The sequence below is a fragment of the Apis laboriosa genome, unplaced genomic scaffold (genome assembly GCF_014066325.1).
Source record: "Apis laboriosa isolate Shangri-la unplaced genomic scaffold, ASM1406632v1 scaffold4_cov146, whole genome shotgun sequence".
NCBI classification, from domain to species: Eukaryota; Metazoa; Arthropoda; class Insecta; order Hymenoptera; family Apidae; genus Apis; species Apis laboriosa.
This window is the reverse complement of record NW_025223501.1, coordinates 2012381-2039750: the sequence shown is the minus strand read 5'-3', so window position 1 is coordinate 2039750 and position 27370 is coordinate 2012381. Positions and strand designations below refer to the sequence as shown.

Below are 27370 nucleotides of genomic sequence, written 5' to 3'. Positions count from 1 at the left end.
TATAGAATTATTTAAATATTTATTATAATTTTTTGTACAAACATATTATTTATATAAAATTTCATATTTTCTTAAGCAGACAAAATATAACAAATATTTGACTCTAAACTCTTTCTTTAGCAAACAAAACTATATGACTTAACTTCTATTATTCATTCATTTTATAATTTTAATGACTATGTTTGTCTATTTAATTTTTATATTTACATTATGTATTACTAAATTATTTTACGAATATTTGTACATATATTACAAACCAGGCATAAGATATGCAATATTATCAAGCATTTGCGAAAGTGTTTCGTGTTTAGCTCCATTAGTTTCTGGTACCTGTTGCGTTAAACAAATTAAAGGACCCAGTGCACAAAGCAGAGAATCCAGTAAAACTGATAGACTGCCTGATACTGCTATTTGGCCATCATGTTCCTTCAATCGTTCACCGATGATTGTTAAACTCTCACCGAGAAGTTTTAGATGCGCAGCTACATCGATAGGTTGAGTTCCAACAACTTTATACATTCCCGTTCCTATCATTGGTTCGTTAACCAAATCTTTACCACTTCGATTCGATGGCGGTGATACCGGAACATTTCCTACAACGGAGGGTAGACCTAGTTGAATAGTTTTTTTGGAAGTAGCGGGTTTTTGATCTTTTCCATTACCTATAAGACAAAAAAAGACGAAACATAAAACATTACAATGTCATCGTGTTTTTCAGTTTGCCTATTTCTATACGAGATGCATGCATATAAAACAAATGATAATGAGACATCTACCATATAATTCTTAGGCATAAAAACAATATTATCTGAGAGACTTTTGACTAATACGCGTGCACGAGAAGCAAATTAAGATGAATAAACTACCACATAACTTTTAGAGATATACTTGTAAAAATGATGTATACATGAGAACCAACAAACCCACCAATTTTATTAATGAATTTTTTTCGCGAAGCAGGTGGCGGCATTTTCCAAACAGGCTCATCTTTACTCGCAGGTAAAGAATGAGGTTTTGCTGCCAAGCGTTTTGCGCGTCTGCGCCAATTATATTTTTCCAGATTTGGTACTGTAGCCCATAGTTCTCCTAACCGTTTAGAAATTGCTGCAAAATCTACAAAAAGCAATGTTTCACGAGTAACATTAGCGTCGAATTTCTAATCTAGATTTTAATATGGAGAAACAAGTGAAGCTTATATACCCATATAAGGACATTGCTCTAGTAATTCTTGCCTAATTTCTTTAGCCCACAACATGTACGCGGTAAATCTCGTTTTCTGAAAACATCATCGAATTGTGAAATAATCCCCTTAGTAACTTTCATGTGTACATACCCCTTTGTCTTTACGTTGTGCCTTCATTCTACCTATTATTTTGCCATCTTTAATAATTAATTTTTTCTTACATTTCTCAAGCATATATAAACTATTTGCTTGTGAAGGTGTTTCTTGGCCAGGTGGTTCAAGTTTTCTAAACCCTGCTTCTCTATCATCTATCATAAGAGGATCTACATCATCATCGCTTCCAGAATCCATACTATATCTGTCATCTTCATTGAACCCAGAGGGATCATCTGATTCTGATGCTGAAGATTGCCCTTCATTATCTGATAATGTCTCTTGTTTAATTCTTTGTTGTCCAGAGTTAGAATTAGAATTAGAATTTTTCCTTTGTCTTCCACTAGTTCCATGTTGAATTGATTGATTTGATGATATATGTTGGGACTCATATCTGTCCAACAATTGTTGATTTTGTAATTGCTGTGCTTTTTGGCGTTTGTACTTGTTATCCGTAAAATCATCTGGTGATTCAAAGTCAACGAGTTTGGAAGATTTCTTTCTCACACGGCCACTTCGGGAGATACCCGTGACCTCTAGATCTGAAAGATAAAGCGGACTGCACCTTGCCAAGAAAGAGAAAGAGACCAAAATACTTGTAAGGTCTAACTACCACTCTTATTAACTTTTTAGGAGTCAAGATCATTGTTTTTATGCAAATTTTATGTAAAAAGTGTGCATAGGTATCAGAACATAATTTATTGATTGTGTGTTGATTGAGTTATAATATTCCTAACATATCTTGAAATTCTCTTAAATGAATATAATAATCAATCATTAAATCTCGTGGACGCGTATTATGTGTCACATAAATTTTACTACATATCCATACAAAGAAGTCTCTGTATGTTTATAATACATAGAAATAGAACATTTTGAAACGAACATGACGAGTTTTACAACTACTTGAAATTATGAGTATTACAACAATTATGATTCATTCGAATAATATTTTATTTTAATCATAGAATTGTTTTTCCATCAAAACCTGTTTATTTCATGAAACTTCTTAAATTTAAAATACCTAACCACGAATGAATTGTACACATCATTAGTTTAATGATTCTCCGCTACGGATAAAAGCGCTAGTAACCAAAACGCAAATTGTAAGGAGTAAATATTGCAAGGAAATTGATAAATTTGCTACGAACGCGCGCAAATCATGCGGAATACTGCAAGCGATACGAGCAAACAAGCAACTGATCTACCAAATGTGTTTCCCTATGAAATAAAAACTGATCTCACCGTCATTTTTCTGACGTTTTGGTGTCACGAACATATCCATAGCGTTGCTTTGTTGCTCTACGAGCTTCTTGCGCCGCGGCGTCTTCTCAGATTTCGCGGGCTTACGAACATTGGCGTGCATCACGCGCTAATAAGTTTTCGTTCTTTCGATGCAAATGCATTTGTAAAAGTTTTAACACTTTTTCCAATAGAAATTCTCGTCCAAAAGCCAAATTTGGTTTATTTCCAAGACGTTTTTAAAAACAACTGCCACGAAGAATACCAGAATGCATTGCGCAATAACGATGACGCATTTAGAATGCAACGCGCGAAATTTAAAAATATTATATTTTATTCGCAGTTCATGGATCTGCAAAATTTACGAGATAATATTATTATTAAAGAATAAATAAAAATAAAATATTTTGTATAAAAATTTATTATTTACATTGTTAGAACATTTGTTGGAATTGATAGAAAGATATAAAAATTTTAAATATCATCTTCTTGTTGCCATCCATCTTCATCAGAAAGAAATCTTCTTTTATGGCTAGTATTCATGTAAGGTCTCAGTGCCCATTCTATATCAGCCGCTGCTTCTGCATCTAAGGTGCCTAATTTAATTTCATATAATCTCAATTGAAACCTGGGTCCAACTTCTGACAATTCAATATCTTTTCCATGAATCTTTTTATATGTGTGATGACGAAATGATATATAATCATCATGATTAGCAAAAGCGATTATTCTTTTGCTATCTTCCTTTGGTACTGGGAATAAATATTTTAAAATATTCATAACACGTTCACCTAATTTTGTTTTAAAATTATGAAATATAAGATGAGGATATTGTTCAGACATTGTTCCAATATTGGGAATATCATGTCTCATAATAACATCTGACATTGTAAAATATGCAGTTGGTCCATAGGGTAAATGACATATAATAATAGAATCAGGAATACCTCTATGTTCATGTACAATTATAAAATCTGTAACATCATTTGCTCTACAAGCATGTATTAATTGTTTCATTTCATAATTTCCTCGATTCATTCTTTGAGAATTGGGAAATATCAATCTTAATTCTTTAACAAACATTTTTAATCTAGAACTTGGATCACGAGAAGTAGTAATCACAATTTTTGGATCTTCGACTCCAGCCCATCTATATTCATCATCTTCATGAGATCCCAAAGTTCCACCCATCTCAGTTCCAATAGCAATAGCCATTTCTGGTCCAGCATCTTCCCAAGCTAACTGCTTTTGTATATTCAAAGCATCTTTTTTTAGATCTGGATGTATTGGTATATTTTGTTCTAGACTACGTTTGAGTTTCTCCTTCTTTTCTTGGATATTTTTCAACTTATCTTGAACTGATTTTCTGTACAGATATTCTCTACGAAGTCTTGCTTGTCTTCGTAACATTTTTTAAGATATATTTTATTTTTTAATTTTTTAAATAATAAAAACGAGAAATTATAGGTTATAAATATTTCTAGTATTTATATTAGGTTATAAGAAATACACGTGTTTATGTCAATAATAATTATAGCACACAATAAATTGAATAAATTGTACGATAATAAAATTTAATAACATTGTACCATAAAAATTTTATTAAATTAAAATTAAAAAGTAGAAAAAAAAATTATTAAATATTCTATTAAATTAATTTTATTTATATATACATACAAATAAAGTTTGAAAACGTGATTAGATCTACTGATGATGACAAGCCAATCATACGTACTTAACCTATAATATGTAACATGATTGGATTTGCTGGCGTTGGTAAACGAATCAGAAATATTTAATCCGTAACGTGATTGGTTTTGCTAGATAGGACGAGCGAATCACAAATATTTAATCCGTAATGTGATTGGTTTTACTAAGTATAGCAAACCAATCATAAAACTAAAATAATATGTCTTTGACAAGTAATATTTCGAAATTAGTTTATTATTTTTAATCCAGAAGAAGAGATCGTGTGAATATGTTAAATTGCAAAAATGAAATTTGTGCTTGAATTTGTGTTTGAATTTACGTCATTGATGAATTTCAATAATGGTAAGTGTTTTCTTCTTCGTTATAAATAATAATTATCATAATAAATAATTATTATTAATCAATCAAACGGTTCAAAAAATTTTTATATATACACTTTATACATACAATCAATTTTCGTATACATTTTAAGAATCTAAAAAAGAGAAAAAAATTCTTTTTTAGAGAATTTATTAATGATTGAAATAATTAAATTTTTTAAAAAGATACGAATAAATATCGCGTAAAATCAGAATAATTTCTAAAAAGAATATTTTATAATTGTAAATTATTATAATAAATTATATGTGATGTATTGAAAAAATTACAATGTGGAAAACATGTTGATGAACCACCATGAAAGCATGTAAGCAAAATTTATTATGCAAACAAAATTATTTATTTTTTTTATTTGACATATCTTTGAAAATATATATTAAAAAATATATATTAAGATAAAATTGTAAAAGATATAATTGAGTATAATTTTTGATAATTATCAAAATCATAAAAAGAAAATTACATTCATTTTAGAAAATTACATTCATAATAATACGATTTTTTAATTAATTGATTATGATTAATATTTAATTATTGTGAAATTATATATTTGTGTGATATAATATAGAAGAAATTATATTTTTTATTTTAATAATTATAATTAATAATAAAATCAAAAGATTATGATGCAAATTTAAATTTAAATTTAAATAGCAAACGCCATCTATCGTTATTTTTTGATATTCGTTATAATAAAGTTGATAATTTTATCGATCAATAATTTTTTCGGTGGGTAACTAATCATGCTTGTCGTCGGTAACTGTAGCAATCGGTAACAAGTTATCGATTTAGTTGGAAAGTAATTAGTTTCAAATATTTACGGTAGATATCGTATTAGTTATTTTTTCTGAAATTTTTAGAAAGAAATCAAGTAACGAAGAATCGAAAGATTTTATATCATTCAACGTATTATTTTATATATTATAAAATATAAAATATATTAAATTTATAAATTAAAGAATAGTGAAACAAATGCTCTTGAAATTTTGAAAGCATCACAATCTCGTTTGTTGGAAATTTATAGAGGATTGTCGAGAAGCAATCTTTTTTCCTTGTGGTTAATTGCAACCAGCTTGCGATTTCCTTCGTCTCTTTGATAAAGCCGCCCACTTGCTATTCCTCTTCGCGGAATATGATTTTTCAGGCTGTACTTAATTAGCGACGAACTGTGAATCATAATTACAAAGGCATTCTTTGTACTGCTTTCTATTTAACATTCATGAGAGTCTCGAATTTTTTCTAATGAAATGAAGCTTCAGAAAGAAAAAATGATACGGAATATACCGGAAAAAAGACAGGTCGTTTGCGATTGATTCGAGTCGTCACGATTTTCGAAAAAAGTCGAACGAGAAGAGAATTCCGAAGAGAAGACTCGTGCCGTGCACGGCGCCTCGTAATTCATTTAAATGGTAGCTCGACGAGACAGGCTCAATTACAGCCGCGACAAAAAACCGTACGGGAACGAGCAGCTTCTTCGTACGACGTGCGTGGTCTATGTTCGTTGCTCGTTCCGTCGACGTACTCACGCGTGCTCGTTTTCTCATCTTTTAAAGAAGAGAAAGAAGGGCTGCGGGCTCGTGTCCTGCGTCACTCAACCGAGCACATCGCGGACATAGTTAAAGCCTCTTTGTTATCCCGTTTTGCCCGCCGCGTCGTCATTAAGATCCTTTGTCGTTCGTACGTGCAAAACGTCCAGAATTCTTGATGCAGATTTTCTCGTAGGAAGTCGATCTCTCTCTTTTTCTTTTTCTCTTCTTCTTATTATTCGATAATTCCTTCCTAATTGTCAATATGATTAAATATAAAATTCATTTTATTTTTCAATTAAAAATACAAATAATCAACATAACGAAACATTTTTCCCTCATTATTTTATTACAAGTTAAATCGAATATTAATTTTCTCTATATTTTGAAAAATTACTCTTATCGTAATCGTATCCTCCTTATTCATTAGATATTTATTTATTTCATCACAAATAACACGCAAGATTATCCTCGATAATTTCACTTATACACGTAGCGATTCAATCTTTCGGTCTCGCAAAAAAAAAAAAAAAAAAAAAAAAAGAAAAAGAAAAAGAAGAAAAAGTATTTCGAATCATTTCACAAGATAATTTCAGGGAATCGATATAGCACGGATAGTGATGCATCGATAGATAGGTATAGGCATAGCGAGTTTTTGCGACACGGGTAAAGAAAATACGGCTACTGTTCTCGACGGAACGATGGCGGCCAGGCTTAATCGGCCCGTTAAGCTCTGAGACAATGGGGCTCGGTGTTGATGGCAATATTTTAATGAAGTTAGCAAGTTCCTGGTAGCGGGTCGCCGTCGCGATTCCAGGAGCGTGAACGAGAGGAGCCCTTAAGGGCAGAGGGCGGAGGCGCCACCCGCTCACTGATTTCCACTTAGCGATATCGTTCTACAAAGCGGCCTTCATCCGCCATATAGCTTTTTCTTTTCTCCTCTCTCTCTCTCTCTCTCTCTCTCTCTCTCTCTCTCTCTCTCTCTCTCTCTCTCCTCTTCCATCGAATCCTTCCTTGGAAGAAGTTGGAGAAAAAGAAGAAGAAAAAAAAGAAAAAGAAAAAAAAAAAAAGAAAAATGGCTTTCGTGGCTTCGTTTCAACGATCGAAACGAAAGCACCTCGTCGTGTTAGTCGTCGCGTCTCAGTGACAGACAGGTTTTCGAATCGACAAAGATGTTTGATCGGATTAGGGGCTCTCGATCATTCTCGTTCTCGATTTGCATACGGGCGAATGAAGCGAATGGCAGGATGGATCGCGATGATCGGCGCGCGTCAGTCGGAAATGGCGCGGGCAAACAACAAGTTCCCGGTTCGCATGGGCCGGGATTAATTTGATCGATGCCTGGCAAGGGTGTAACATCGTAGGGAGCGCTATTATGCGCACCATATATATATTTTCCTTACGCCTTATTTGCATATATTCTCGACGAATATTTTCCATCCTTTTTCATTTATTATTTCTTCAATCCTGTTCAAAGGCTCAGAGGATTTGCTTTTCTCGCGCTTGTTAAACCAATCGTCAATCGAAGCGAGAAATATTTCGAGATATTAACAATCCTTTTTTTTTTCTTTCGGTTTGTACAAATATATATTTCGAGATATTAACAATTCTTCTCCTTTTTTTTTTTCTTTTTTCTTTCGGTTTGTACAAATTTATTCGTTGGACGATATTTAACTTGTTAACTTGTTAAATCAATCGTCAATCGAAGTGAGAAATATTTCGAGATATTAACAATCCTTTTTTTTCTTTCGGTTTGTACAAATATATTTCGATATATTAACAATTCTTTTCCTTTTTTTTCTTTTTTTTCTTTCGGTTTGTACAAATTTATTCGTTGGATGATATTTAACTTGTTAAATCGTCAATCGAATCGAGAAGTATTTCGAAATATTAACAATTCTTTTCTTTCTTTTTTCTTTTTTTTTTCGGTTTGTACAAATTTATTCGTTGGACAATATTTAACTTGTTAAACCAATCGTCAATCGAATCGAGAAGTATTTCGAAATATTAACAATTCTTTTTCTTTTTTTTCTTTCGGTTTGTACAAATTTATTCGTTGGATGATATTTAACTTGTTAAATCGTCAATCGAATCGAGAAGTATTTCGAAATATTAACAATTCTTTTCTTTTTTTTTTTTTTTTTTTTTCGGTTTGTACAAATTTATTCGTTGGACAATATTTAACTTGTTAAACCAATCGTCAATCGAATCGAGAAGTATTTCGAAATATTAACAATTCTTTTTCTTTTTTTTCTTTCGGTTTGTACAAATTTATTCGTTGGATGATATTTAACTTGTTAAATCGTCAATCGAATCGAGAAGTATTTCGAAATATTAACAATTCTTTTCTTTCTTTTTTCTTTTTTTTTTCGGTTTGTACAAATCTATTCGTTGGACAATATTTAACTTGTTAACTTGTTAAACTTGTTAAATCGTCAATCGAATCGAGAAATATTTCGAGATATTAACAATTCTTTTCTTTCTTTTTTCTTTTTTTTTTCGGTTTGTATAAATTTATTCGTTGGACAATATTTAACTTGTTAAACCAATAGTCAATCGAATCGAGAAGTATTTCGAAATATTAACAATTCTTTTCCTTTTTTTCCTTTTTTTTCTTTCGGTTTGTACAAATTTATTCGTTGGACGATATTTAAGTTGTTAAACCAATAGTCAATCGAATCGAGAAGTATTTCGAGATATTAACAATTCTTTTCCTTTTTTTTCTTTCGGTTTGTACAAATTTCGTTGGATATTTGTTAAACCAATCGTCAATCGAATCTTTTTTTTTTTCTTTTTTCTTTCGGTTTGTACGAATTTATTCGATGATACTTAACTTTAAATTTAAATTTACACAGATAGAATAGATAGATGGATGGATGGATCGAATCATCGTCTACCTTCTATCAATTCTATCAATTCTATCAATTTTGACCATCGTTTTCATCCATCGATATAATGATCAATAATAGTCGATAGATTTTCTCGAAACTCTCGAGTTTAACGAATTCGATCCTTTTTTCTTCCCCCCCTTCTCCCCGTTACCAACTCACTTTCCGTCGAACTTGTTCACCAACCGCTAACGAGACCGCGCTCTCCGGTTTCTTAATTAGTCGAGCAGAGCAATTAATGCGAATCAGAAACTGTGAAATTAATTTAGCGGTCGCGGTTTTCGCGGCCACGCTACACCAAATCCATCCTCGACGATTATTCGTCGAGTCGCTAAGAAACGTTGGAACGTTGAAAAAACGTACGAATGTCGGAGAAATGCATATATATATATATATATTTGAAATAAGATGAAGTATTTCGTTTCGAAGCTGCATTTAGGCGGCTATTATCGTTAGGGAGAAATCACATGCAAAAGCTGAGACGTTAAGATCGCCCTGCTCGGCCGTAAACTTTCGTAGATTCTAATCGAGCGCGCGTAATTAGAGCGGGAGCAATTGTCGGTAATTAATTGGAGGTAAATTAATTAGCTCAGATCGAATAGAAAGTGGAAAATTACAAGGCATTCAAGGTGCGAGTCGGGGCTCGGTTCTCTCGATCGGTTTAAACCGATTCCTCCTTGCGTCTTCGAACAATGAAGTATCGAAGGATCTTAACCCTTCAGCCGTGGTTTATAAACCGCACGCATACTGAAATCATGTGGCAGATGTCGTACGTAAACAACCACGTGTTAATTTTTGAAATTAAAATAAATAGAATTTAATAAGAATTTTTTAAAATAGAATATAATATTTATTTTTATTTTTATTTTATTTTTCTTATCTATTGATTGTGAAATGCGTATCTTACGTCGATCGGCATGCTTTTATCTTATGTTTGTCCCGCTAAAGAGATAAAAATTCAGTTTCGTTTTCGAGTATCTATTTCAAAGTTATATTTTCGTGAATTTTTCTTAATGTAGGGACAAGCGTTTTATTTCTTCCAATTGCTCGAGTGAAAAGGCGCGTTGTGAGCAAAATGTTGACGAATATAGAGACGAAATTTTAGCATTATAAATTTTCAGATTTTAGGTTTCTGTAATAACAACTTGTTTACGCTTTATTGTACGATATATTCTTCGTAATTTGTAAAAAATAATTAGAATTATATCGTCCAGCATTATGATCTGATTTTATTAAAATATCTTTTTCGAGTTTACAGTGTTAAAAGTACCCGCAATTAAATTCTATCCTTTAAATTGTATCACATAAGAATAGAGCATACTAGAGAGCAAAGCTTGTCCCTTTTACGTTAACTCTTCCATCTTCCTGTTTCCTTTATCTTTTTTGACAGACTCGAGAGAATCGGGAGATAAAAATTTTAGCTTAACACGAGAATAAAGGAAAGAGAGGAAGATCAAGAATAGAGAGAAAGAAACAAGATCGTTGGAAGAAAATTTTCATTCGAGAGTTTTGGTGGAGAATCGAAGAAAAAGGAGTCTTCGAACCTCTTCTTCTCTCCACAATCCGAGATTCCAAAAAGAGAGAAATTCGGGCCTATCAAGCGTCCTTTACGATCATCCTGTTACAACTGTGTATGGACAGAGTCTTCTTAAGTTTTCACGAAAGACGAAAGGGGTTCGCAGAGGGATAATTTCTTGCCTCCCTCGTGAAAAACTCTGACTTCCTAGATAGATAAGATATCGTGGCAGAGGTTTCTGGATTTAGTTTACGAGGGGTCGTGAGTGGTTTATGAGTTTTTCTGCATTTTCTACGTCGTGGAAATACCTTCTTCCTTTCTCCTCTCCGATCCTTTACGATCTTCCTTTTTCTTTCATCGGCAAAGGGTTGAAATCTCCTCTTCGAGGGGGGAAGAGAAGAGAAGAAATTCGAGACATGTTTATTTGAATATATATATATATTACGAATCCTCTTCTGCTTAATCCACATCAGTTCTCACAAGCTGGAAGAAATGAAGCCCCAACTTTTCATATCGTTCAAAACTCTCACCGAGAGAGATAATAAAAATTTAATTCTTGCTCGGGGAATGACTTGGTTGCCTCGAGCTTCTTTTCTTCCTTCAAATTCCACGAGCTGGAATTCTCTCTCCTCTCATCAAGCGCCACCCCCTTTTCGGGCTATCAATTCGAATCGAGCTGTCTCTCGACTTACCCCACTTACCCCGCCTCCTCCCAACTTTCTATATTCCCAAGATTCTCCCTGCAGGGGGAGAGGGGGGGAAGAGAAAAAAGGAAAGTTTCTCCATTCTTTGGGCCGTTAGCGGGATCGTTCAAGAGGAGAACTCTTTTCGTATTAGATGATATCTAATAAATACGGGGCGAAGAGGGGCGAGTTTATTTTTCGTGAAAATTAATTTCTCTTAATCCCTGTCTCTCTCTCTCTCTCTCTCTCTCTCTCTCTCTCTCTCTCTCTCCTGTAATTTCGCCAAGTTTGCCAGGTGTGAATTTGTTGGAATATGGAAGAGGGAGGGAGGGAGGGAGGGAGGGAGAGTAGGAACAGAGAGAGTAGATCGCTCGAGGCCGAGTTTTTGCGAATAACGTTAATAGTAACGGACGAAAGGGTAGATAATTTGGGATTATAGGTGTGTTACGCTGACACTAGCAAATTAAATTGCCCGGAAGAAATGAAGTCGATAGCGGGGGATGAATCGCCCGGAAGCTCGCTGTCGAACCGATCCCGATAACTTTCGATCCTCTTCCTCTTCCTCTCTCTCTCTCTCTCTCTCTCTCTCTCTTTCCTCGACGCTGTTTCGTCCCTTTCTCTCTCTCTCTTTCAACCGTTTTCGGCGAAATCGATACGTACGATTTTTAAAATTTGTAGAAATTTTTACGATATGAAACAATTATTTTAGATTATTTTAAATTATTTTATTTTATTTAATAAGTGTTTTTCCTTGTTTGTAATCTGGTTTCGAGCGGTGGAAGGTGAAGAAGATGAGTCAATCAAAGTCGAGGGAATAGAATGTGAGAAATTTAACGATGGAATCGTTCAATTTGGAAATTGTTTCTTTTAATGTCATATTCGTGTTTCGCGAGGAGAGATCTATTTGATTATTGTTGTTTATTATATTGAAATTTCAATTCGAGAAAGGAATTGGTAGAAAATATCGCATTAGAGTTGATTTCTTTTACAATCTTGTCTTTCGATAATTGTTCCTGCATCTACTTTTCTCATTACTTAACAGGATAAAAATCTTTCCACTATTTTCTTCTAAACTAATCTTTTTTCAAAAGTTGAAGAATGACTCGAACTCGTTTTCGCTTAAAAGAAAGAAAATTCAATACTCTCATCGAATTGTGTAACATAATTGTCGCTCAACTATCACTTTTATCCATTATATCATTGCATGCAGAAAAAAATCGTTTAATCGAAGGAAGATTTCGATTTCGATTCTCAACGAAGAAGAAAAAGAAAAAGAAAAAGAAAAAGAAGAAGAAGAAGAAGAAGTCCAACACTCTCATAGAATTGTATAATATAATTGTTGTTCAATTATCCATTATATCATTGCATCAGGGAGAAAAAAATCGTTTAACCGAAAGAAGATTCCGATTTCGATCCTTAACGAAGAAGAAAAAGAAAAAGAAAAAGAAGAAGAAGAAGTCCAACATTCTCACAAAATTGTATAACATAATTAATAGTCGCTCAACTATTACTTTTATCCATTATATCATTGCATTAAGGAGAAAAATATCATTTAACTGAAAGAAGATTCCGATTTCGAGCTTCAACGAAGAAGAAAAAGAAAAAGAAGAAAAAGTCCAACACTCTCACAAAATTGTATAACATAATTGTCGCTCAACCATCACTTTTATCCATTATATCATTGCATCAGGCAGAAAAAAATCGTTTAAAAAAGATTCCGATTTCGATCCTCAACGAAGAAGAAAAAGAAAAAGAAAAAGAAGAAGAAGAAGTCCAACATTCTCACAAAATTGTATAACATAATTAATAGTCGCTCAACTATTACTTTTATCCATTATATCATTGCATCAGGCAGAAAAAAATCGTTTAAAAAAGATTCGATTTCGATTCTCAACGAAGAGGAAGAAAAAGAAGAAGAAGAAAAAGAAATTCAACATTCTTATCGAATTGTGTAATATAATTGTGCCTCAACTATCACTTTTATCCATTATATCATTGCATCAGGCAGAAAAAAATCATTTAACCGAAGAAAGATTCCGATTTCGATCCTCAACGAAGAAGAAGAAGAAAAAGTCCAACACTCTCATCGAATTGTATAATATAATTGTCGCTCAACTATCACCTTTATCCATTATATCATTGCATCAGGCAGAAAAAAATCATTTAACCAAAAGAAGATTCCGATTTCGATCCTCAACGAAGAAGAAGAAGAAAAAGAAGAAAAAGTTCAATACTCTCACAGAATAGTATAACATAATTGTCGCTCAACTATCACTTTTACCCATTATATCATTGCATCAGGCAGAAAAAAATCGTTTAAAAAAGATTCCAATTTCGATCCTCAACGAAGAAGAAGAAGAAGAAGAAGAAATCGCGATTCGAACGAAGAAAAGGAAAAAGAAAGAGAAATCGATGGATCCTCGTCCGCGATTCACGTCGAGGAGGCATCGATTTTCTCGTGGCACTTCCTCGAGAGCGCAAGTCCGCTCGCTTTTCCGCGGCTGGTGAACCGACGGCTAAAGCGACGAAAGATAGCTCGAACGCGTTGCCCTCCGGTAGGGTTTTGTAAGGAACAGGGGCAATCTCTGTCTGCGTTAGATAACGCCGACAACGCCGCCATAGGGGGATAGCTTTTCATCTTACTAAATCACCCTCCGCGCCCCTCGCCGCCCTCCCCTGCCGCCGGAGGATCCATAAACAAGAAAACGCCGTGAAACGGAGTTCTGTACAACAATCTACGATATAACGATCGGTCAGAATCTTGATCCGATTAATCGATAAATATTAACGTTATCTCTCGTTAGGTTAAGGTTATATAAAATTACGTCAGGTTTTTTTATTTAATTATTCATTCACATATCGTACAATTAAATTATCCATCTCGTTATCTTTTATTACGATTACGTATTTGCACGTGCATTAGAGAATCGAGTGGAAGTGGATTCGTTTACGGAGACGAGGCGAAGTTATCTCCCTCTTGCTTATCTTTTAATCTTTAATTTTTGTACGTAATTAGAATTACGAATAGAGGATCAAGCAGAGCTCGATTTGTTGTTTGTTTTTTTTTTTTTTTGCGTAGGTCAAACCCATCGCTCTTTGCTTAATATCTCGGATCGGATCGTTTTATAAAATTTCTCTCTCGACTCCACTTCCTCTCGAGGATCCCTATTTCTGGACACATTCTTCCCACACACGATACCATCGATCGATCCTCTCGGATCCACCCCTATTGTCTTCTCGCTCCTATCGGATACGATAAAAAGAGATCACGTAATAACTCGCAAAGGGAGTCGATATCTCAGCCCTAATTATTCTCTCCGCATCCCTTTAATCTAAACTAGGTTAGAGTTTAGAATAGAGGAGGGAGAACACCAATTCCTCTTTTATTCTTGCGTGTACGTAACGATAGATTCGAGTAAAAAATGGAAAAAGATTGTGATTCTTATTTTAAAACCTCAGTCTCCATTTTTTTGAGAGATAATAACTCGTAAAGGGAGTCGATATCTCAATCCTAATTATTCTCTCCGCATCCCTTTAATCTAAACTAGGTTAGAGTTTAGAATAGAGAAGGAAAAACACCAATTCCTCCTAAATAAATATATATATAAATTAGAAAAATTATAAGGGCGAGGAAAGCTTGTGATTCTTACTCTAAAATCTCCTTGAGAGATCACGTAATAACTCGCAAAGGGAGTCGATATCTCAGCCCTAATTATTCTATCCGTATCCCTCTATGTAAACTAGACTAGAGTTTAGAATAAAGAAGGAAGAATATGAATTCCTCCTATATAAAATAATATCTTTTATTCTTGCATACACGTAACGATAGATTCGACCAAAGACGAAAAAATGGAAAAATTACAAAGGCAAAGGAGGAAAGTGTGATTCTTGTGATTCTTACTTTAAAACCTCAATCTCCATTTCCTTGAGAGATCACATAATAACTCGTCCTAATTATTCTCTCCGCATCCCTCTATCTAAACTAGGAAAGAAGGAAAAATTTTCACGAAAAATTACATTTTCAAATTTTAAAAGAATGTTTAACAAAAACTTTTTAAAGAAAAAAAAGAAAAGTTTAAAGAAAAAAAAGGAGAAGGGGAGGGGTAGGATAAAGGAGGAAGAACATGAATTCCTTTTAAATATATACAAATTGGAAAAATTATAAAAGCGAGAAAAGCTTGTGATTCTTATTTTAAAACCTCAATCTCTGAATCATTTTCTTGAGAGACCAGAGAGATCCCTCTATGTAAGTTTATTCTAACTAAAGTTTAGAATAAAGGAGGAAGAATATGAATTCCTTTTAAATATATACAAATTGGAAAAATTACAGAGACGAGAAAAGCTTGTGATTCTTACTCTAAAACCTCAATCTCCTTGACAGATCACATAATAACTCGTCCTAATTATTCTCTCCGCATCCCTCTATGTAAACTAGAGTTTAGAATAAAGAAGGAAGAACATGAATTCCTTTTAAATATATATAAATTTGAAAAATTACAGAGACGAGGAAAGCTTGTGATTCTTACATTAAAACCTGAATCTCCATCTCCTTTCCCTACTATCTTCAGCAACGAAGAAGAAGAAGAAGAAGAAGAGGAAGAGGAAGAGGAAGAAGAAGGGTCCGAAGGTTCCGCCATAAATCGAAGATGGAGGCGGCCCTTGAACGTAAGCGTGAAGCACCTACGCCAAAGTCATTTCCTAGAGCTCTCCTGGAGCAAGTTACTGCAGCAACATCGGCAACTCCTCGGCGGAGGGTAATAAAGCCATCTTGCTAACGGGGTGGTTTCGCCTCTTCCACCCTCGCAGCCCGCCCCTCAGGAGGTGGCTGGATAGCGATCTATACTGCCGGGCACCCCTCTCGTCGTTGCCAGGCAACCGTCCCTCTCTCTGTCTCTTTCAACCCCTTCTACGCCGAGGGTTCTTCCACCCTCTCTAGACGGGGAGGAAGAGGGACCGAGGTGGCCACTCGATTTTCCCTCTGTTTTTCTTTTTCTTCTTCTTCTTCTTCTTCTTCTTCTTCTTCTTCTCTCTCTCTCTTTCGATTCGATCGTTGGTGAAAAAATTCAAGAACGATTTTATCGATCCCTTCCACTTCCGTTTCGAGAACGAGAAAAATATAACGCGAGGATGTTTTAGGATGTTTCCACCATGATTTTTTTCATCCCTCTCTTCTTTTCGAAGATACATTGCATCGGAAATTTAATTCCAAGGGAATTCAGAGAAGAATCGTTGGAAAAAATTGAACGCGATTCTTTCCACCTTTTTTAAAAAAAAAGAAAAAAAGAATTCACAAAAAATTCAGATAAAATTCGATGACGATTCCTCCTCTTCTTCTTCTTCTTTCTTTTTTGTTCGTAAAAGAAGAAATAACGATTCAAATATTTTGGTAGTAATAGTAAAAGTTTCTCTTTTAAAAGAAGAAGAGGGAGAGTAAAAAGAAAGAGGGGAAATTTTTCCACGAAAAATTACATTTTCGAATTTTAAAATGTTTAACAAAAGCTCCTCGTTTAAAGAAAAAAAGAAGGAGGAATTCGGACGCGGAAAGGTCCGAATCTATTCCGCGGGGAGCAAGGCGAGAGAGGAAGCGTTGTTGAACCGAGAGCGGGGGGAGAAGGAGGAGGGGGGAAAATTTGATCTCTCGGCGGGGATGGAGGGGTGGACAGGGAGCAGCAGAGATTGCGCCCTTATCTCGTCAGATACCGACCGCCTTTAGCTTCCGTTTCGTCCTCCTCCTTCTCCTCGAGACCTGCCACCCTTCCTTTCCCTGGAGGAGGAGAGAGAGGAGGGGGAGGAGGGGGATTGACAAGCACGGCGGACGGCAGGGATGCAACGTCCACGATTCGATCTGCCGCAATAAAATTAAAACTACTCTCTCTCTCTCTCTCTCTCTCTCTCTCTCTCTCTCTCTCTCTCTCTCTGTCTCTCTCCTCTGATTCTTCCTTCCTCCCCTCCCCTCCCTCTATTTTCCATTTACAAGTCGTCGAACACATCGAATACGTAGAAATATTTATTGGTAATATTTTATTTAAGCCTCGTATCGATTTTGAACCTGAAAAAAAAGAAAAAAGAAGAAAAAAAAAAAAACAGGTGCAACACCACCTGTTTCGTTTTGGCAAATTGAACAACAGGGTGGATAGTATATTTGCACGAGAGATGGAGGAGGGGAGGGGGGATAGGTCGGCTGCCTCGGTCCACTCTTTCTCCATTTTCCACTCACTCTCTCTCTCTCTCTCTCTCTCTCTTTCTGTCTCTCGTTCCAGGCCTCCCTTTGAAGAAGGAAGGGTGGCTAGCTGATAACGAGTTGATGTATGACCCAGTGACGTCACCGACGAGACAACCCCCTTCCCCGGCGCTCGAGTAGATTACAAAAATCGATAACGCGCCGGGGAAGAGAAAAATGCGCGAGCTCGCCCCGATCGCGTTGTTCCACCTTGTTGGAGGCGGCAGAGATTGCTATGCAATGCGAATTTTCGATATTATTTTCTTTTTCTAAGAAATATATATCGTTTCGATCGCATTCGTCCTTCTATTCGCGTATACAACGAAGGATACGTTTATTAATCACTCTTAAAAACGGAGTGGAACAATTTCGCCTCCTTTCTTAAAGGATTCCTAAAATTCTCCGAGAATATCCGGAAATATCTTTATCCTTCGATTGTTCCGTTAATAAAAACACAAGAATCGACACAAGGATTTTTGTGCAAAACTTAACCTAACTTATACACACTACAAAAGTTCCATTTCTTATAAATAAAAATGTCTTTATAATAAACTCTTTTTTGTGAAAAATAGGCAAAACTTAACCTAACTTATACACACTGATTGACAATGATATACAGGATGATTCCCTCCCCCTGGCGCAATATGGCGCGAACGAGGCGCCATAGAAACCATCGAGCAACTCCATCCACCATCCACGTTTTGTCGTTCCACGACGAAACGAGAGCAAGAGAGAAGGAGGGAAAAAGAGAGAGAGAGAGGCGGTTAGAAGTTTAATAACTGCTCGAAAGCGATGCCGTGCTGGTGGTTGGCGTTTTCTCACGGAGAATTCCGCCAAGGCGGGCACCAACTCTCCGCACAACACCGGAGATGGAACCCCAGACGTAATTTCCGGTTTCGCCGCGGCACTGGCGCGTTAGCCGAACCAAAAGACGATCGCTCAGCGAACGAGATAGCCCGAGATAACTCATTCCCTCCGCGGTTCTCCTTCCTCCACCTTCCTCTTCCTGCTTCTCTCCCTCCCTCCCTCCCTCTGCTTTCTGGTTCTATATCTGGCTTTGCCTCGTCTTCATCGTGTGCACGAGCAAACGAGCGAGAGGAGACGCAGCTGGCACCGATGACTCTTCTACGATCGATCGTCCCTCGGACGAGGAGTCAAAAGTGTTTGGATGCAATCTTTCGATCTCGAGAGTTGAAAAATTAAAAATTATCTTGGAAGTAGTAGAAATATTCAGGAGGAGAGTTTTTCGAGGATCCTCCTCCGGTTTTTCGAATGACACGAATAGGTGTCATCCCCTTTCGAAAAACATCTCTCGCAGACGCCACGATTTCTCGCGGTGCATTTGCACACAAACAATTTCGATTTCGCTTTCGACCCATTTCTAGTTCAATTACGCAATTATTACTAAGGATTGGAGAAGAGGGCAACGATTCGTGAGAAGCTGTGGAAACACCGTTTTTCCCCGGTTAAATCATTTCTCCTGTTGGCAAAGGGAACCGCTGCCAACATCCCATCATGAATAATAAACGAAAATATATCCGTGATATACTCGAGGGGGTATATAAGTAGAGGCAAGTGGTTCCAACCCAATCGTGCAACCCCTTTTTTTTGGCACTTTGCTCACCTTTCATTGGGAGATAAAGCTTATGGAGAACGTAATATCCTCGTAATGTATTCCATCGTACCCTCCTTGGACCGAGAATATATATATATGTATTCGTAAACAGTTCGATTCCGATGCCAATCTCGTATGTTTTATCTCGTGCGATTATCCATCGATTCATATTGCATTGCAGATTCACGAGTAATAAATTACGTTCGTCAGTGAAACAGTGGAAGTGATTCGATCAAAGTATCAATCCAAGGAAGAATTAACATATCTCTAATCCAAATATAATAAATAGATTAACATATAAATTAGGTAAGCTCGACGTAGTTAAGGGTCTCGTGGCGCTAGTGTCGCGTTGAAATTCCGAGCAATTTCGTCGAAACAGTGGAAGTGATTCGATCAAAGTATCAATCCAAAGAAAAATTAACATATCTCTAATCCAAATATAATAATATAAAATAATAATATAACATAATATAATATAATAATATAAAATAGATTAACGTATAAATTAGGTAAGCTCGACGTAGTTAAAGGTTTCGTGGCGCTAGTGTCGCGTTGAAATTCCAAGCAATTTCAAATCAAAATAATGGAAGTGATTGAATCAAAGTGATTGAATCAATCCAAGAAAGAATTAACATATCCCTCTAATTTAAACTAATAAATAGATTAACATATAAATTAGGCAAGTTCGACGTAATTAAGGGTCTCTTGGCGCTAGTATCGCGTTGAAATTCCAAGCAATTTTATCGAAACAATGGAAGTGATTCGATCAAAATATCAATTCAAAGAAAAATTAACATATTCCTCTAATCTAAACTAATAAATAGATAACATATAAATTAGGCAAGTTCGACGTAGTTAAAGGTTTCGTGGCGCTAGTGTCGCGTTGAAATTCCAAGCAATTTCGAAACAGTGGAAGTGATTCGATCAAAGTATCAATCCAAGGAAGAATTAACATATCTCTAATCCAAATATAATAAATAGATTAATGTATAAATTAGGCAAGTTCGACGTAGTTAAGGGTCTCGTGGCGCTAGTATCGCGTTGAAATTCCAAGCAATTTCGTCAAAATAATGGAAGTGATTGAATCAAAGTGATTGAATCAATCCAAGGAAGAATTAACATATCCCTCTAATCCGATATAATAAATAGATTAATTAGATAAATAGATTAATGTATAAATTAGGCGAGCTCGACGTAGTTAAGGGTCTCGTGGCGCTAGTGTCGCGTTGAAATTCCGAGCAATTTCGTTCAAATTACCAAATACGTTTGACAAAGGATAAAGATATCAGATATCCCATAGTTAGCCACGCTTCGGTAAATTCACTTATCCCAATCAATGAAAAGGACAATGATATATACAATATAAATAGCACAACTAACAACATTTAAACCCCGATTATCATCCTCGTACACGGAAAATTATCGTTTCGAGAGTTCATCCGGGGTCCTCATCGTCGACTCTTCCTTTCCTCTTCTCCGATCTCTTCTCGCAAGAAAGAGATGATATCTGTCGGCCCGTTGAAATCCAAAGACGAGGCTCCCTTTGGAAGCGGGGCAGCGAAGATTACCATAATCTCGTGTACCATCGCATCCGCGGCTTCCCCCCTCTCTCTCCGTCCCCTAATCTGCTTTCCAGCGTTTTATCAAACAGGATACGAGGCGTATCCCCTCGTCGCAGGTTCCCTCGACTTCCGTTAACCGGAGAGCTCGCGGTCGCGAGCCATTTCCATAAGGATTTCCGCTTCGTCCTACGCGCGCAATTTTTGCACGGCAACCGCTCTCTCTCTCTCTCTCTCTTTTTCTTTCTGTCTTTCTTTCTTCAGTCGAACCACAGCAACCACCACTCGAAATCTCTCCGTTTACGTTTGAACGCGGGGTCACGCGCGATACCATCGCTCGATTCGAGCACGAAGGCCAGAAGCACGGCTGTCCGTGCTTGTTAGAGGGGAAACAATGGCACGGTTTTCTGCTCTTTCTCTCGAAAGAGAGAGAGAGAAAGAGAGAGAGAGAGAGAAAGAGAGAGAGAGAGAGAGTTGGTTCCCTTCGAGTCCGCGAATTTTCCTGGGAAATCAGCCGCGGATGGAAAATTCGTGCCTCCGTTTATTTCACCTCGCTCACCAGGAACAGGAAGACCAGAGCGCGCGAACAGGATAGTGTTATAGTGTTATAGCAGTTATTTTTATTAGGAGTTCGAGAAGTCTGTCACGTGTAATTATAATTGTAATTATTTCTAAAAAAGATTACGTTAAGTAAAGATTAATTTTACTTCTTATTCCTCTTCGCTTACACTGAGCAGGAGGAGCTCGAACAAGATAGTGCAGCATATTTATATATTTTATTTTCATTGGGAGAATTTTATCATGTGTAATTAATTGTAATTATTTCTAGAAAAGATACGCCACTAAATAAAAGATTATTTTACTTCTTATTTTTCGCTCACCAGGAAGAGGAGAGATTTCGAACAAGCGGTTATTTTTATTGAGTTTGAGAATTTGGAATAGCTGTTTCGAGATATTTGTCAATTAATTAATTATAATTATAATTATTTCTAGAAAAGATACGTTAAATAAAAGGTTTATTTTACTTCTTATTCCTCGCTCACTAGAAACAGGAAGAGGAGAGCGCTCGAACAAGGTAGTGTCGAAGCAATTATTTTTATTTTATTTTTATTTTTATTTTCGAAAATATTCGTCACCAAATAAAAGATTACTTTTACTTTTTATTCTTCGCTCACCAGGAACAGGAAGAGGAGAGACTTCGAACAAGCGGTTATTTTTATTGGGAGTTTGAGAATTTGGAATAGCTGTTTCGAGAAGTTTATCGCGTGTAATTACAATTATAATTATTTCTAGAAAAAATACGTTAAATAAAAGCTTAATTTTACTTCTTATTTTTCTTTCTATTCTGTTCCGTTTCCTTCTCCTCGTTCACTAGGAGAACGCGCTCGAACAAAGTAAAATCGTAGCGGTTATTTTTATTATTTGAAATTCGAAAATTTGGAGTAGCTCGAGATGTTTATCACGTTTTATAATTGTTTTATAATTATAATTGTAATTATTTCTAGAAAAGAATTAAATAAAAGATTAATTTTACTTGTTATATACTCGAACAAAGTAAAATCGTAGCGGTTATTTTTATTATTTGGAGTTCGAAAATTTGGAGTAGCTTGTTTCGAGATTATCACGTTTTATAATTGTTTTATAATTATAATTGTAATTATTTCTAGAAAAGAATTACGTTAAATAAAAGATTAATTTTACTTGTTATTCCTCGCTCACTAGAAACAGGAAGAGAAGAGCCCTCGAAGCGCAGAGGTTATTTTTATTGGGAGTTTGAGAATTTGGAATAGCTGTTTCGAGAAGTTCATCACATGTAATTACAATTATAATTATTCCTAGAAAAGATACGTTAAATAAAAGGTTAATTTTACTTCTTATTCCTCGCTTGCTAAAAACAGGAAGAGGAGAACGCTCGAACAAGGTAGTATCGAAGCAATTATTTTTATCGAGGGTTTCGAGAAGTTTGTCACATGTAATTATAATTATTTCTAGAAAAGATAAGTCACTAAATAAAAGGTTAATTTTACTTCTTATTCCTCGTTCACTAGGAAGAGAAAAACGCGCGAACAAGATAGTGTGTTATAATGTTACAGCAATTATTTTTATTGGGAATTCGAGAAATTTTTTACGTGTAATTATAATTTTACTTCTTATTCCTCGCTCACTAGCAAGAGGAGAGCCCTCGAACGTAGCATAGAATCGCAGCAGTTATTTTTATTATTGGAAGTTTGAGAATTTGAGATAGCTATTTCGAGAAGCTCGTCACGTGTAATTATAATTATTTCTCGAAAAGATACCAGATAAAATCTTTCTTATTTTTCTTATTCTACGAAAAGTAGAAATATTAGAAATAAATTTCATAGATAGAAATAAAAATATTATCATAGATAGGAATAATATATTCATAGGTAGAAATATTAGAAATATTATCATCAATCTCATGCTCGCCCTTTTGTATTATAAAAAGAAAAGGATTTGATAATAGGATGTTAAAAATTCGGAAGGAAAACGTATTCGAAATTTCGGAGGGGAGGAATTTTTTTACTCGAATTTTCACTTTTATTTAAAATTCCCAGAAGCCTGGTACGGCGCCTCCCTCCCCTTCTCCCCCCAACCTTTTGCATGAAATTTCCATTTTGCCTTGGTGCAACAAAAGGGCGGGCGAGATAGAGAGGTCGTAAAAACAGACGGCGCCTCCGTCGGCGCTCTCCTCCCGTCTTCGTACGTGAGCGAGGCCGGTCGTAAAGCGTAGTTAAAGTTTTAAAGGGCGGTTAAATTTCGAGCGAGTTCAGCGAGGAGAGCATTATAATGGCGCGTGCCGGGCTGGGGTTGGCCCGTGAAGGGGTTACGAGCCGAGATGATGGATGTAGAAATTTCGTAGGTAACCCTTCCTCCTTCCAGAAAGGGTCCCGGGGCTTTCACAAGTGGCATGGGAAATTCGCTTTCCCCCCCCCCCCCCCGTTTTAAATTTTCTCTTCGAGGAAGGAAAAATCTTCCCAAATCTGTATTTCTCTATTTCTTTAGGGGTGTTGTAGAATTTGAAGATTTTAAATTTAAACTGAAATTTTATTTTATTATTGTTAGCAATTTCACATAGCTGTTTCACATAGTTGGTATTTATTTTTGTTTCTCTTCCATACTTTAAATGTTTTGTAAACAAGTGCAATTAAGTATAATTAAATATATTTGTTCGGTTAAATACGTTTTACTCGTTGTTTTCAACAGTCTAATCAACAAGGGGAAAGGGTGAACTCTGAGAAATTTTGGTTAATTTTATCTACCTAAATTTTACTTATCTTGAAATTGAAAAAAGAAAAAATTGAAAAATTGCTTATCTGAAAAATTGGAAAGAAGAAAGATATAGTTGTAGATAGTGACAGAATAATTCTTAAATTTGGTGTTTCCACTACGATAGAATATTGTTCGCTTTCTTCCTTCCTTCCACCCCCGGAATATTAAATTATATTTGGAATGAATATAATTATATATATAATTATATAATTATATAATATAATTATACATATAATTATATTATATAATATAATTATATATAAATTATATCTGGAATGATTCTGGAAAAAATAAAAACGTACGGCAGATTGAAATCCTCCCATCCTCCCTGATTCCATTTTTTCATTATCAATTCTGATAATAGAATTCCAATATCCATTCCTGTCCAATCCTTTCGCAGAGTCTATCGGCCGGTTAATTTTTTTATCGCTTCTTCTCGTTGCTCGATTCACGGCGGGGACAAAGTTGGCCATCGGGAGGATTCTCATGGGTATCGGTTGTTACGCTTGTCACTGTCACCGGCCTCCCCCCCTCCTCCCCCTCGATCGGAGCATTGAAATGAGCGAAGAGGGGCGAGCACGCCTCCTCCTGTCATTTCGATCCGGCGCGGAAGCGGAATCCGTTTCTTCCATCCGTTTTTTCCTCTAAAAGGATAAACGTCGCCCAGCTTCCTTTCTCGTATGAATGCCGGCCAAGGAGAAAAGCGATACGTCCGCCTCCGTATGGATCATGTTCGAGTTACAACAACGATACGAGTTACAACAAACCGTTTTTAAAATTTGATCGCTCGAGTTTTCAATTGTCTGGTCGAAAGTCGAGAGAAGTTGGTTTTTTGATGTAATTAAAATTAATTTTTAAATTACAAATTTTTAAATTAAAAATCGACCCAGTTTACGTAAAGTTAGATTAAAAATATTTTTATAATATTTTTCGTTCCAAAATCTTTGATCTCTTTTAAAATTCTAATTATTTTGCAATTTTGGAAATTCTTGGAAATTTTGGAACTCTTCTGAAAATTTAACCTCCGCAGTTACAAAAATTATTTTTCAATTCGATTGGAAAATTTGGTCACTCGATCTGATCGAAAGTCGAGTAATTTAAAATTAGTAATTAGTAATTACTTTTGGAAATTTTTGAAATTCTTAATGCTTCGAATCACCTTTAGAACAATTTTAAGGATTTAAGTTAGATTAAAAATTTACAATATTCTTTGACGTTTCAAAATTCTAATCACTTTGTAATTTTATTCTGACTTCTGAAAACTTAATCTCCGCAGTTACAAAAAGTGAAAATTATTTTTCAATTCGATTGGAAAATTTGACCACTCGAGTTTTCAATCTGATCGAAATTCTTTGGAGAAAGGGGAGGTTGGTAAAATTTTGTTAGAAATTCTATTTTTAACCTCTTTCAAAATTCTAATTCGAAATTCTGGAACTCTTCTGAAAATCTCCACAATTACGAAACGTGAAAATTATTTTTCAATTCGATTGGAAAATTTGACCACTCGAGTTTTCAATCTGATCGAAATTCTTTGGAGAAAGGGGAGGTTGGTAAAATTTTGTTAGAAATTCTATCTCTTTCAAAATTCTAATTTTGCTCTAGAAATTCTCGAACTCTTCTCAAAACTTAATCTCCAGTTACAAAAAGTGAAAATTATTTTTCAATTCGATTGGAAAATTTGACCACTCGAGTTTTCAATCTGATTGAAATTCTTTGGAGAGAAGGGAGGTTGATAAAAATTCTTCGATATTTTCAGATATTTTCTTTCCAAGAATTTTGTTTGGAAATGAACTTGATTGACAATTTAAAAATCACTTTTGGAAATTTTAGAAATTCTTAATGTTTCGAATCTCTAGGACAATTTTAACGATTTAATCACTTTTCGCCCTGGAAATTCTGGCTTCCGGGAGCCGGTAACAAAGCCGCGAAAACTATTTCTCAATTCGGTTGGGAAAGGGTGCACTTACAAATTCCACCCATCCCATCCTCCACCCCTTTCTGGACCATATTGTCCGCGTCTGGAATCGATACGCTGGAAACTGGAGTCGTTTCACACGAGACGACGACGCTTACCCACGCCCTTCCCCCCTAATGTAAAAATTTTAAACTCTTTCAAAGGGTTGCCTCTCCCCTCCCCTCCTCCTCTACTAAGGTTACTTATTTATTAGGCCATTAACTTGTTATCGTTTATTGTACGATTTATCGTTCGCCTCGATCTCGAATATCCCACATATCACACACCGTTCGAACGTTTCATCTCTCGAAGAGCAGAATTAATAATAATACTAAGAATAAAAAAAAAAAAAAAACTTGATAAAATTCCGAAAAAGAAAAGAAAAGAAAAGAAAAAAAAAAAAGAGAGAAATAAAATGGCTCGCGCACGAAGAGTCGAAGGGACGAGAATGATTCTCGGCCGACTCGAAGATGATCGACTCACCTCGTTATCTAGTTAATGGAGCGAGAGGAGATCGCCTCGTTTTCCCATCGTCGTCCCAACAAAAAGATAGCGGCTCGATGAAGGAAGATGGGTGTTCCGGGTTGTGCCGATTATTAATCGTGTTCCCGGTTATTGGACTGTGAACGAAACCCTTGTTCGTCACGTTCTGTTTAATGCCACCACGTTGTAATGCAATCCCTTCTTCTTCCCTATTCTTCGTGCAGATTATCCTTTCGCTCGTGGAATAAGGTGTCGTGTTAATTATCAAAATTGCTTTTCCTTTTCAACAAACAATTTTTTTTCTTTTTATTCATTGCAAAATTTTTATTATACAATAAAATATATATTTTATAATATATATTTTTTAATATTATATTTATATATATTTATTATTTATTATATTTATATATATATATATTTTATAATATATTATTTTTTAATATATATATTTATAATATTTTATAATATTAAAATTTATTATTTGTTAAAATTTCAACAATCTCGGAGCCGATTCTTCTCTTTTTTCGAGAAGGAAACGGAAGATATTGACACAGATGATAGGATCGAGTGCATTTCACTTGTGCATAAGTTAAAAATATTCTTTTTCAATTTTATCGAATTTGTCGATCGTTTCTTTTCTTTTCGTTGTGAAATAATTTCGATTTCTCGTGGATGATTATATTTATAAAGAAAAAAGAAAGAGAAATTTCGAAGAGGAAGCGAGAGAAAAGAATTCATCGAAGAGCGTTCGATTCGAAAGAGTCGAACGAGGTTCGATAATTCCTCGAGCCTCATTCGTGAGAATCATGGCAAACTCGTGGTGGTTGCGTTTGTTTTACGGTGATCGGGATTACGTAAGGGATAAATTCCCTCTCTCTCTTCCTCTCTCTCTGTCCCATTCCCATCCATGAGGAGGACACCGATGACAAATGGAAAAATTATTCCGCGCCGATCATATTTGGCAGGGGG

The 27370-nt window shown here is 35.4% G+C and overlaps 2 protein-coding genes and 1 long non-coding RNA gene across 5 annotated transcripts in view; 1 reads left to right on the top strand and 2 right to left on the bottom strand.

Moving 5' to 3' along the window:
• Positions 1–14: 14 nt before the first annotated feature.
• Positions 15–2848, bottom strand: LOC122716974 (HMG box-containing protein 4). Of its 3 annotated transcripts, none has more exons than XM_043940588.1 (5): positions 2582–2848; positions 1334–1878; positions 1201–1276; positions 928–1113; positions 15–593 (listed from the first exon to the last, which is right to left on the bottom strand). In XM_043940588.1, the coding sequence occupies exons 1-5, from the start codon at positions 2700–2702 to the stop codon at positions 250–252; spliced, it is 1272 nt and encodes a 423-aa protein (XP_043796523.1). In that variant the 5' UTR covers positions 2703–2848; the 3' UTR covers positions 15–249. The 3 variants fall into 3 exon arrangements, with proteins under 3 accessions (XP_043796523.1, XP_043796522.1, XP_043796521.1); XM_043940587.1 differs by having other exon boundaries at positions 22–662; positions 1334–1872; XM_043940586.1 differs by having other exon boundaries at positions 23–662.
• LOC122716975 (U3 small nucleolar ribonucleoprotein protein IMP4) lies at positions 2831–4212 on the bottom strand. The gene is made up of 2 exons (XM_043940590.1): positions 3009–4212; positions 2831–2930 (listed from the first exon to the last, which is right to left on the bottom strand). Exon 1 carries the CDS (start codon positions 3986–3988, stop codon positions 3053–3055), a length of 936 nt encoding a protein of 311 aa, XP_043796525.1. The 5' UTR covers positions 3989–4212; the 3' UTR covers positions 2831–2930; positions 3009–3052.
• A 316-nt stretch (positions 4213–4528) lies between these two features.
• LOC122717145 overlaps positions 4529–27370 on the top strand; it is an 83516-nt gene continuing 60674 nt past the window's right edge. The window contains exon 1 of the long non-coding RNA XR_006347156.1: positions 4529–4630. This is a non-coding gene — a long non-coding RNA (uncharacterized LOC122717145). The remainder of the gene's footprint in view (positions 4631–27370) is intronic.

Bases quoted from the DNA above. Each gene is read 5' to 3' on its own strand.
- LOC122716974 (XM_043940586.1), bottom strand. From the start codon at position 2,702: ATGCACGCCAATGTTCGTAAGCCCGCGAAATCTGAGAAGACGCCGCGG. The intron at 1,277-1,333 runs GTATGTACACAT...TGATGTTTTCAG, and splicing joins CACAACGTAAAGACAAAGGG to AAAACGAGATTTACCGCGTA. The intron at 1,114-1,200 runs GTATATAAGCTT...TGCTTTTTGTAG, and splicing joins AGAGCAATGTCCTTATATGG to ATTTTGCAGCAATTTCTAAA.
- LOC122716975 (XM_043940590.1), bottom strand. From the start codon at position 3,988: ATGTTACGAAGACAAGCAAGACTTCGTAGAGAATATCTGTACAGAAAA.